Source organism: Vigna unguiculata, chromosome 6 (assembly GCF_004118075.2).
Source record: "Vigna unguiculata cultivar IT97K-499-35 chromosome 6, ASM411807v1, whole genome shotgun sequence".
NCBI classification, from domain to species: Eukaryota; Viridiplantae; Streptophyta; class Magnoliopsida; order Fabales; family Fabaceae; genus Vigna; species Vigna unguiculata.
Window position 1 is genome coordinate 8,652,294 of NC_040284.1, and position 12,340 is coordinate 8,664,633.

Here is a 12,340-nt window from a genome sequence, read left to right on the forward strand (position 1 = left end):
TGAACTGAAATGTATGTAACTGGTGGTGCGTCATTAAATAAGCGAGTATGATGTTCTGTTGTATTATGTTCTTTTGCTTGTTGATTCATGTGCATGTATATGTGAAAGCCATTGTGATATGTTGTAACCTCCATCTCCATTTACAATGTGCCTGTGTCATCTAAAATAATAATAATAAAAAAAAACAAAGAACTAGAATCCAACCATAGCAACTAACATCAGCCTCACTTAATTCACCCCATTCGCCTTCACATGATAACCGGAACCCAAAACCAGTTTCATCAACCTCGCTGCCGGCGATTCGGAGGTCCGGACGGTGGAGTGTGGCCGCGCGATGGTGGCAGACCTAATCGCGGTGGCTGGCACGGTGGTGACGAGCCTCAGAGTGGTCGCGCACCTTTCTTTCTCGCGGAAGGGGATAGTCGAGCACCGGCGGCAGCGGCGTTCACAGCGGTGGTCATAGACGCTGCCAGTGGCGTTCACGGCGGTGGTCATAGTCACCGTCTCGCACGCGGGAAGAAGAAGTAAGGAAGAGAAGCGACTCAGGGGGTTTGGTTCTCGCCGGCGACATTGCCGATGGTGGCCGGCGTCGACGGCGTGGCCTCTCGCCGGTGGCGGGACGTGCGGTGGCGGCACGGACGGTGTGGTGTGCGGTGACGGGAAGTAGAAGCAAGGAAGAGAAGCGACTCAGGAGGTTTGGTTCTCGCTGGCGACGTTGCCGATGGTGGCTGGCGTCGACGGCGTGGCCTCTCGCCGATGGCGGGGCGTGCGGTGGCGGCGCGGGCAGTGTGTGTGCGGATGGGAAGAAGAGACGCATGCGCGGAGAGAAGATTAATTAGGTTTTAATGTGTTTTGGGAAATTTGAATCTGAACACTTTTGCTCCGTGCACCCCCCACCTTAATATCTGCACCCCCTCTTTGTGTTGCACCACTTTTTACTGTTTGTACCCTTTCAGCCTTTTCTCCCCATTTCAGTTTTTACTCTGCACACCTCCATCCATACTCTGCGCACCTCCACTGCACACCCCATTTTTGTCTTTGCGCACCCCTTTTTTCTTAATCTCTGCACCCCCGTTTTCACTTCATACACCTCCACAATTGATAACCTTGCATCCCTGTTTATGTTTATCTTATTTTGGGCCTGTATTTTATGTTCACTGCATGCATCTCCACTACCACATGCACCACTTTTTCTTTTATCTCATACACCTCCATGTTTATCATTTCTTTTCTTCGCGCACCTCCATTTATGATAACCCTGCACCCCCGCCTTGTTTTTTTGTTTGTTGGGCTTTTGCTGCATTTTTACTTCCTCGCGCACCTCCACAATTACTAATCCCGCACCCCTGCACACACTTTTTACTCTTATTTTAGGCTTGTTTTATATTTTACTCGCCACACCACCACTTTTAATAAAGACACCTCATTTACTTCATGTACCTCCCACCAATTACTCATGTACCCCCATGTTTTGTTTTCCACTTTCATCCTTCTTAATTAATTTGTTTTTTTTATTTATTTATTTACCTTTTCATTATTATTATTTATTTTCGTTTTTTTTATTTTTATTATTTCTAAAAAAAAGAAACAAATATTTGAAAATTATTAAAAATTACAAAAACTATAAAAAAATAGAAAAAAAAAATCTAAAAAATGAAAAATACCCTCTTTCACTTTATTGTGTCTGTCCGGTCGCTCGCACCGCGTGACACTCATTTTCAAAATACCAAAAATAGTTTTCTTTCCCTTTTAGTGTTTGTCCGATCGCCCGCGTCGTGTGACACGTATTTCCAAGTAATTCAAAAATACAAAAAAAAAATATAAAATTTTCAAAATATAAAAACATCAACATTTTCAAACAAAAGTCTTTTTAAGATCTACGTGATCCTTGATTCTCCACCGTGAGATACGTAGGAGCAAGGCCAGTCCTTGTCAGGTTCACTCCCAAAAAATCAAATCTTTTTCTCAATTGTTTTTCAAATATCTTTTAAAGAACTACGTAACTCTGATTTCTCATTTTTAATGAGAATACGTAGGACCAAGGTCAATCCTTGTCGGGCCCAAAAAAATTAAAAAAATATTTTGTGTTCTTTTAGCATTTTTGTCTTATTATTTTTGGGGAAAATTAATATTTTGAAAATCACATCAACTTTGCATTTTTAATTAAAGGTACCGCCCTCGGGCGGGCGCGGTAGGGTGCTAACACCTTCCCTATGCGTAACCGACTCCCGGATCCAAAATCTGGTTTTTTTGCAGACTTGTTTTATTTTTATGGTTTTCCATAGTTTTCCAGAATAACTATGGTGACGACTCCAAATCTCTTTTTAAATCCGTTTTCTTTTTTCGGTTCGCCTTCCCGTCGCGATTCTGGTTGCGACAGCTAGCGACTCCACTGGGGACGCTAGAGAGTCAAGCCATTTAATTAGAAATGCAAACTTGATGTGATTTTTCCTAATGTTTTCTTTCCCTTTTTCTTTTATTTGTGTATTATTGTCTTTATATGTGCTTGTATATATTTGCTTCTTGGATTAATTGGGTGTGAATTACTTTGCCTATTTTGATATATATTTTGGAATTGTTCTATATCTGCCTGGGAAATTTTCTGGTTGTTTTGCAGATGGGGGTTTGGGTATGCATCATTCTCCCTTCACACACACACACACACACATTGCACATTACATGAGTGGGGCCCTATACCCGGGTCTGTTTAACTTAGAATTAGAGGGGATTGTGTAGCAGTGCCACAATGGATGAACTTCCCAAGTGGTCATTGTGAGAACCCCAGCTAGAGTTTGTTTGCTTCGTTGGTACTCCCACATCTTGTTGTCTACCAACTGTTGTGGGAAATGTCGGGAAGTGGGCCATAGCTCTAGTGACCTTGATCTTTAAGTATTAAGAAACGATCCTGGTGAGCGCATGTATTTTAGCTTAGAACCATTAGGCGCCGAACCTCTGTTAAGGCACAAAGGGAGGCATGTGGATTACCTTAATTCTCATCTCGCCTTTCTCATTTTATTCTAATTTGCGATAAAGTCATGCATTTGTACATTCTTTTATGGCATCATTGTACATGCATTTTGATTATTTGTTCATGCATAACATGTACCCTATCATAACATGTCATGACATTTTTGTGATTCTAGGTCAGAAACTTTAAGGTCGTGATTGAATTTGTGAGAAACAAGAGAAATTAACATGGAATTTCGAGTCGGGGGAAATTTAGGGTCAGATGCGTTGAAGAAGAAGCTACCTATCAGAGTTATAGACAGTAATTTGAGTGGTCTGAGGGAAATAGTGCAACAAATGAAGACTATACAGAGGAATGCTTTCAAGAAGCGGCATGGGAACTTCTTGAGGTTGCTGAATGTGGAAGTCCAAGTATCGGCAGTCACTGCTCTGGCTCAATATTACGATCCGCCACTCAGATGTTTCACCTTCAAGGATTTTCAATTGGTACCAACAATAGAAGAGTTCGAACAAATTTTGGGCTTGTCCATGGAAGATAAAGTCCCTTACAGACATTCAGAGCAACATGCATCTGTCTCTACGTTGGCTGGAATCTTGAAGGTACACCTTGCCGAGCTAGAAGGTAAGATGGCCTCCAAGGGCAACTCGAAGGGGATCCCTCAAGGATATTTGGAAGGGCATCTGCGTCTTTTGGCAGAAAAAGAAATGGGGGAGACATTCATGGATGTGTTGGCTCTCACACTTTATGGAGTCATACTCTTCCCTAACATGGAAAATTTTGTTGATCAAACCGCCCTCGATATGTTTGTTGCCTACAAGATTCATTCAGAAAGTCTAGTCACCGCGGTTCTAGCTGATGTGTATGGGAGTTTGAACCTATGCCACACACTCAAGAGGAAGAAGATGCTATGTTGTGTACCTATGTTGTATGTGTGGTTTATATCTCGAATCCGTCTAGGTACATTGAATGCTGAATGTCTTATTGGAGAGTTACCACCTAGTGGCATTGAAATTCGGGGGGCAAAGGAATGGGCCCAGTTTTGTGCGAGTTTGAATGGGGGAAGAATTAGATGGTGTGTCCCGGGATTGTCGAAGTCACGTGTCATTTCTTGTGGGGCTTTCCCTAACGTCCCCCTAATAGGCACTAGAAGTTGCGTGAATTATAACCCTGTCTTGGCTCAACGACAATTTGGGTGTCCGATCAAGAGCTCCCCAACTCCGGAATCTTTGGTTGCCGTTTGGAATTATTATGAAGAAGGAATTTCCCTTGATCAAATTCGCCGAATCAGGAGTGCTTGGGGTGAGGTCCTGCGTGTAGAAAAAGACCCAAGGCCATGGGTGATCGACGAGAAGATGTCCTACCGACGATGGATTCTGGAAAGGGTTAACACGGTCAAGTTACCTTTCAAATCAGACTCTCTTGCTCCTGAGCGGTCGGAACCTGCCGAGTCTGAGGAAATGAAAAGGTTGAAAGAGGAAATGGAGAAGATGAAACTCAAAAATGCTAAATTAATTAATGAGCTTCAAAGTCTCCGACACGAGTATGTGGATATGAGGCGTGATAAGGAGGAAATGACAAAAGCGTATGAAGGAATTCTTAGGAAACAACGAGAAGAACGAGATCATGCTTTCAGAGTTAAACAGGATTTGGCTGCAACTAACACCGCATTAAAATCAAGGGACCGAGAGAGATGCAGCAGCAACATCTAAGCGCCAAAGAGATCAAATGTGCGAAGAATTTAAGAGGGAGAAGACTGAAGTACTAAAGCGGTTGCATAACGCTCAAGTTAGGATCAGTGAGGTCGAACGACAGATGAGGGAGATGATGTCAACTTATGAGGTGAAGATGGATGAAGAACGCTAGCACAGAGCTGAATTGGAAAAGGAACACCAAGAGGTGATAAGTCGAATGAATGAATACTCAGTCGAGCAGGAAATGGCCATGGAACATTGGAGGAGATGTTTCTCACAGTTGGCTTCCCTTGCAAATGGAGCAATCGAAGGTATTCCACGATTATTGGCGGAAGCAGAGGCTGCACTACCGATATTCAATCCGCCTAGGGAAATTGAGGCGTTCTTTAGTCATTGTAAGGAATTGATAAGGGAGATGAAGAACATGATAGCCAGGGCTAGAGAGTAGTTTTCCTTTCTTTTCTCGTGTAATGAATGTAAAAGACGTGTGGATGGTCGGTTTGTTTTGACAATATGTGATGGACTAAGTTTCATGTTAATTTCTATGATATGTTTACCTCAAGGTTCTCACGGCTTTAAAATTTCTGGCTAAGATAAATGTTTGCATTTATTTTCATTTCTTTTTTCATTTTTCATAATTCATTTCATTTAATAAAAATAATAGAGCAAAAGCAAATACAACGGCAAAATTTCCACGACACCCTTACCGCACACGAGCTAACCAGAGAATCATGGAAGATTGGGAGGAAGCTCATGAAGCTGTGAAGGCCGACATTAATCAGTTGAAAGATCAAGTGAGCCAGATCCTAGAGGCCTTAAAGTCGCTGAAGGCTTCGGGAGAAGCCTCCTCTGCAAGGATTGAGGAAAACGTTCACCCTCAAGTTCCACGATACGAAGTCCAGAACGCCCAGGGTATGTCAATCCCATTCCCAACGTACGGTCTACCTCCGAGATACACCCCACCCGTTGGGGAATGTTCGGAGACGGAGCAAACTTCCTTTTCTTTTCCTGTGACTAACAACACGCTACCGATCAATACTCAAGGGCCGATATTAGCCTCGACGCCCATGGCAGGGGTAGGAATGAAGGAGACAGTCACATTCGCAGAACCAAGGGTGACTGTGGCACCGAAGTCTCCAAACATAACGGTTGACGAAGATGCTTTGGCTAAGGTCATACCGCACGCTACAGCCCAGGTAGTGTCCACCGGTATTGATGAGGCTAAGAGTAAGCTCGAGATTCTTGAAGAGAGGGTTCGAGCCATTGAAGGTGGTGGAAGCTATGGGTTTGGTGATGTTGCGAGATTAAGCTTGGTTCCCGGTGTGATGATACCACATAAGTTCAAGGTCCCAGAATTTGAAAAGTATCAGGGTACCACGTGCCCCAAGAGCCATCTGACAATGTATGGTAGAAAGATGGCTGCTTATGCCTATGATGACAAGTTGTTGATACATTGTTTCCAAGATAGTTTGGCTGGTGTTGCGCTAAATTGGTATACACATTTGGAGCCATCTCGAATTCATTCCTGGATGGATTTGGCAGACGCCTTTGTGAAGCAGTATAAGTACAACACGGATAGCGCGCCAGATAGATTGCAATTGCAAAATATGGCCAAGAAGGATACTGAGTCCTTCAAGGAATATGCGCAACGGTGGAGAGAGTTGGCTGCTCAGGTTGAGCCACCACTACTTGATAAGGAGATGGTGGCGACATTTGTAAACACACTACAATCACCATTTTATGAGCACGTGTTGGGGAATGTGTCTTCCAATTTCGCTGATATTGGTGAAAGGATAGAAGTCGGGTTAAAAGGTGGAAAAATTGCATATGGCCCGTTCGCGGCTGCAACTTCTAAGAAACCTGGTTTCCATCCAGGAAAGAAGAAAGAAGTGGAAGCACACACAGCCTCAGTGATGCCAATGTGGGAAAGTCGGGCTCCTACTCATAATTATCGACCTCACCTGAATCAACCTCCTTATGTGGCCAATGTAGTGTCTGTTCATCAAACACAACCTCAACAACAAGGGTTTTATCAAGGGTCGAATGCTTGGAAAACTGAACCTAACTCAAATTTCAGCCGAAATGCGGGTCAGAACGTCAATCTGAGGAGAAATCAAGAGCGGAACTTTGTTCAGTTCACCCCCATCCCAATGACGTATACGGAATTGTTACCTTATCTTCTCCAAAAACGCTTGGTGGCAATTTGTCCGATGAAACCTATGCAACCTCCGTTCCCAAAGAATTATGTTCCAAATGCTAAATGTGATTATCATGGAGGAGGAGTTGGACACTCTACAGAGAAGTGTGTAGCCCTTAAACACAAAATGGAAGCTTTAATCAACTCAGGGTGGGTAAAGTTTCACGAAGACAAACCTAATGTTGAAGCGAATCCTCTTTCTGGGCATGGGAATCCTTCGACAAATGCCATTGAGGGTAGGGAACACAAGCTAGTAAAGAATGTGAGTGAAATTCGGAGCTCCAAGCGATTTATTTTTGAGACATTGCTGAAATTGGGCCTGTTAAAAGGGGAATATAACTTGGGTGAGAAATGTGAATTTCATCTAGATTGTAAACATTTTGCCGATAAGTGCAAGTATATCGCGAGGGTATGGAGGAGGAAGTATTTGCACAGGATGGCGGGAAACTAGATGTGACTTTGCCAGAGCCATTGGTGATTCATTTCACCAGATCCCCCTCCACACCAACAATTCAAGAAAGGCAGCCTATTACTATCCAGGCACCCTCCTCTTTTCCTTACAAGAGTGAGAAAGTTGTCCCGTGGAAATATGGCGCACGTGTGTCGGGTGGGGAACAACGAACGGAAGGTCAACCTACCAATGGTGAGCCGGTGGTTGAAAACATATCGGGCATCGATGGAATGACTAGGAGTGGTCGAATATTCACGCCTCCGATCTTGATGAAAAATGGAGTGGGGAGTAGTGAATTGATGATGACCAAGAAAGCTAAAGAATCCTTGAAGGGGAAGATGATACAAACCGATGAAGGACTGAGAAAAGATGACAAGAAAGAAATATCTAATGAAGAGGCTAGTGAGTTTTTGAAGTTCATACAACAGAGCGAGTATAAAGTGGTTGAACAACTGAATCGCATGCCTGCTCGGATCTCTCTTTTGGATTTACTCATGCATTCAACCTCACATAGAGAGCTACTAATGAAGATACTCAGTGGGGCGCATGTGGAGAAGAATATCTCTCTGGACAGTTTTGAGGGAATTGTTAGCAACATCACCGCTAACAATTACCTCACTTTCACTGACGAGGAGATACCTGTTGAAGGGAGAGGACACAACAAGGCCCTCCATGTCTCTGTGAAATGCTTGGATCATGTCATAGCACGAGTATTAATCGACAATGGTTCTTCCTTGAACGTAATGCCAAAAGAAACACTAGGAAAGCTTCCGTGTGAGGGTATCCACATGAAACCAAGCGCAATGATCGTGAGGGCTTTTGATGGGAGTAAGAGAGAAGTGATGGGAGAGGTAGAACTGCCAATCCAAATCGGGTCGTGTGTCTTTCAAGTAACCTTTCAAGTGATGGATATCCTCCCAGCATACAGTTGCTTGTTGGGTCGCCCTTGGATTCACTCAGCAGGTGTGGTGCCTTCAACCTTACACCAAAAGTTGAAATATGTCATGGGCGATAAACTAGTAATAGTTTCAGGAGAGGAAGATATTTTGGTAAGTGGACCTTCGTCTTCTCGCTATATTGAAGCAGCAGAAGAAGCCCTCGAGACAGCATTCCAGTCTTTGGAAATTGTGGGCAATGCTTATGTGGAGCCATATCCAATGAACCCACGCTTGTCTCGTGCCTCCCTTATGACTGCCAAGGTCATGCTGAAAGAGGGATATGAGTACGGAAAAGGGCTAGGCAAGGATAAGCAAGGATTGATATTTCCTCTAGAGGTCACTGAGAAAAGAAACAGATATGGCCTGGGATACAAGCCTACTCGAGAAGACGAAAGAAGGTTAGTTGAAGAAAGGAGAGAACGTGGTCTGGCCCGCATGCAAGGAAAGGAGCTGGGGTTAGGAAAGATATGCATTTGTGACATCAAAGAGAGCTTTCGCAGTACCGGGCGGATCAACACTAGCCAGATAGCAGCCGTCAACGATGAAGAGGAACTTGGAGGCTCGAATTTTGTGCGGCCGTGCGTTTCAGATGCACCACTCAACAATTGGGAGACTTTGGATCTACCTGTGATGTTTAATTTGGTTAAAATGTAATATTTTTAATTAATCCTACTGCTTTACCCGGAGCTCTAGGATTCATGACTTAACGGGTTGACACCTTTTTCTTTATGCTCAGCGTGATGGTCAATTTGTGTTTACTACCTTCGTTTTTTGTTTTTGCATTTTTCACTGTTGTTTGTTTTATTTATCGTTTTTATAAACTCGAATAATGCAGATATGACAATGAATGTTTTGAAAATAACAATGTCGATATCCCTAATTTTGAGCACCCTGTCGATAATATGGAAGATGATTATGAAGATGATCCGGAACCCTCCCCTGAACTAATGAGATTAGTGGAACAAGAATCTAAGGAAATAAAACCCCATCAAGAGGATGTTGAAACACTTAACCTAGGAGAGGAGGATGAGAAGAAAGAAGTGAAAATTGGCAATAGTATGAAGAGAGAAGTGAAACAAGAATTATATGCTTTACTAAAGGAATTTAGGGATGTGTTTGCTTGGTCGTACAGTGACATGCCTGGCTTAGATACTGATATAGTGCAACATAAGCTTCCACTCAAGCCGGAATGTCCTCCAGTTAGACAAAAGTTAAGGAGAATGAAACCAGAAATGTCATTAAAGATCAAAGAAGAAGTGCAAAAGCAATTTGATGCTGGATTTCGAGCTGTGGCAAAATACCCTCAATGGGTGGCAAATATTGTACCAGTGCCTAAGAAGGATGGCAAAGTTCGGATGTGCGTTGACTATCGAGATTTGAACCGTGCGAGCCCAAAGGACAATTTCCCATTGCCTCACATCGACACGTTAGTGGATAATACAACCAGATTCTCACTATTTTCATTTATGGACGGCTTCTCGGGATATAATCAGATCAAAATGGCACCTGAAGATATGGAAAAGACAACATTTATCACATTGTGGGGGACATTTTGCTATAAGGTGATGTCTTTCGGACTCAAGAATGCCGGAGCAACCTATCAAAGGGCCATGGTGGCGTTTTTTCATGATATGATGCACAAAGAAATCGAGGTCTACGTAGATGATATGATCGCCAAGTCTGAGTCAGAAGCAGACCACATCCTCAACCTGAAGAAATTGTTCGAGAGATTGAGGAAGTTCAAGCTTAAACTAAACCCGGCTAAATGCACATTCGGTGTGAAATCCGGAAAGTTGCTAGGTTTCATTGTCAGTCAAAAGGGGATTGAGGTTGATCCTGACAAGATACGCGCGATAGTCGAAATGCCTACTCCTAATACGGAGAAGGAGGTGCGAGGTTTCTTGGGCAGACTGAACTACATTGCTAGGTTCATCTCCCAGTTGACTTCCACCTGTGAACCAATATTCAAGCTATTACGTAAAAATCAGGCTGTCAAGTGGAATGAAGACTGTCAGGCTGCTTTCGACAAAATTAAACAATATCTTCAAGATTCTCCAGTCTTACGCCCACCTAAACCTGGGAAACCACTGATTCTGTATTTGACCGTATTAGACGAATCAATGGGCTGTGTGTTAGGTCAGCATGATGAAACTGGAAGAAGAGAGCATGCCATATACTACCTGAGCAAGAAGTTCACGGAATGCGAACGACGATACTCGTTTTTAGAGCGAACTTGTTGCGCATTGGCATGGGCCGCCCATCGTCTAAGATAATATATGTTGAGTCACTCTACCTGGTTGATATCCAAGATGGACCCTATCAAGTATATTTTTGAAAAAACCTGCTTTGACTGGAAGGATAGCCCGGTGGCAGATGCTATTGTCAGAATACGACATTATATATGTCACACAGAAATCTATCAAGGGTAGTGCTCTGGCTAAATATCTGGCTCAACAACCCATTAACGATTACCAGTCAATGCAGCCTGAATTCCCCGATGAAGACATCATGGCCTTGTTCGAAGGTGATCATGAAGAGCAAAATGGAAAGACATGGACGTTATTATTCGATGGAGCTTCTAACGTCATGGGACATGGTATAAGGGCAATACTGATATCTCCAGGGAATCAGTACATTCCAATGACCGCAAGGTTGTGTTTTAATTGCACGAACAATATTGCTGAATATGAAGCTTGCGCTATGGGCATCCAAGCCGCGATTGAATCGAAGGCGAAAATTTTGAATGTGTATGGAGATTCGGCATTGGTCATCCATCAATTAAAAGGGGAATGGGAGACTAGGGATCCGAAGTTGATTCCGTAAAGAGCTTATATCATGGGGTTGGTGGAGTATTTTGATTCCATTGAATTTCAACACATTCCGCGAGAAGATAACCAGTTGGCAGATGCCTTAGCTACTTTGTCTTCAATGTTCGAAGTTAATCAAGATGGGGTATTGCCAATGATCCAAATGAAGAGTCACGAAGAGCCAGCATATTGTCACTTCATTGAAGAAGAATCAGACGGTAAGCCTTGGTATTTTGATATCAAACGCTACTTAAAAACTAGGGAATACCCTGAAGAAGCATCTGAGAATGATAAAAGGACACTAAGAAGGTTGGCTGCAAGTTTTATCTTAAGTGGGGATGTGTTGTACAAGAGAAATCATGACATGGTTCTCCTTCGATGTGTGGATGCAAAAGAGGCCGAGTCAATATTGGAGGAAGTTCATGGAGGTACCTTCGGCACACACATGAATGGGCACTCAATGGCCAGGAAGATATTGAGGGCTGGTTACTTTTGGTTGACCATGGAGAGTGACTGTTGCATGCACGTGAGGAAGTGTGAGAAGTGTCAGAAGTATGCAGATAATATTAATATGGCGCCCACTACTTTAAACGTAATGTCTGCACCATGGCCGTTTTCAATGTGGGGGATAGATGTTATTGGAGCCATAGAGCCAAAAGCCTCGAACGGACATCGCTTCATACTGGTTGCAATTGATTACTTCACTAAATGGGTAGAAGCGGCTTCTTACGCCAATGTGACAAGAAAAGTTGTGACTAAATTCATAAGAAGAGAGCTGATTTGCAGATACGGATTGCCCAGCAAGATAATCACCGATAACGCCACCAACCTGAACAACCAAATGATGACTGAATTGTGTGAAGGGTTTAAAATCCAACATCATAATTCTTCTCCCTATCGTCCAAAGATGAATGGGGCAGTCGAGGCTGCTAATAAGAACATCAAGAAAATTGTACAGAAAATGGTGGTTACGTATAAAGATTGGCACGAGATGCTTCCTTTCGCTTTGCATGGGTATCGTACTTCAGTACGTACATCGACTGGGGCAACGCCTTTCTCTCTGGTATACGGGATGGAGGCAGTGCTACCTTTCGAAGTAAAAATTCATAAGCATAACTTGTGTTCATATCTTGTTGAAGCATCTGCATTCATATTGTTTGAACTCCCAATTCGTTCACTTCCTTCTGAAATAAAGGATTACCCTAGGAAATAAAGAAAAGTGTACTGTGGCAGGTTTTTGTTTAGTTGACCTTGTCTAACAATAGGCCAAGGCCACAAGTTGGGAAGA

The 12,340-nt window shown here is 43.1% G+C and overlaps 1 protein-coding gene and 1 pseudogene across 1 annotated transcript; both read left to right on the forward strand.

The window, feature by feature from the left end:
- The first annotated feature begins 3,195 nt into the window (after positions 1 to 3,195).
- LOC114188364 lies at positions 3,196 to 4,677 on the forward strand. The gene has a single exon (XM_028076956.1). The coding sequence runs from the start codon at positions 3,196 to 3,198 to the stop codon at positions 4,675 to 4,677; it is 1,482 nt and encodes a 493-aa protein (XP_027932757.1).
- A 226-nt stretch (positions 4,678 to 4,903) lies between these two features.
- On the forward strand, positions 4,904 to 12,265 carry LOC114188365 (annotated as a pseudogene).
- The last annotated feature ends 75 nt before the right edge of the window (positions 12,266 to 12,340 follow it).

Excerpts from the sequence above, each read along its gene's own strand:
- LOC114188364 (XM_028076956.1), top strand. The coding sequence starts at position 3,196 with ATGGAATTTCGAGTCGGGGGAAATTTAGGGTCAGATGCGTTGAAGAAG.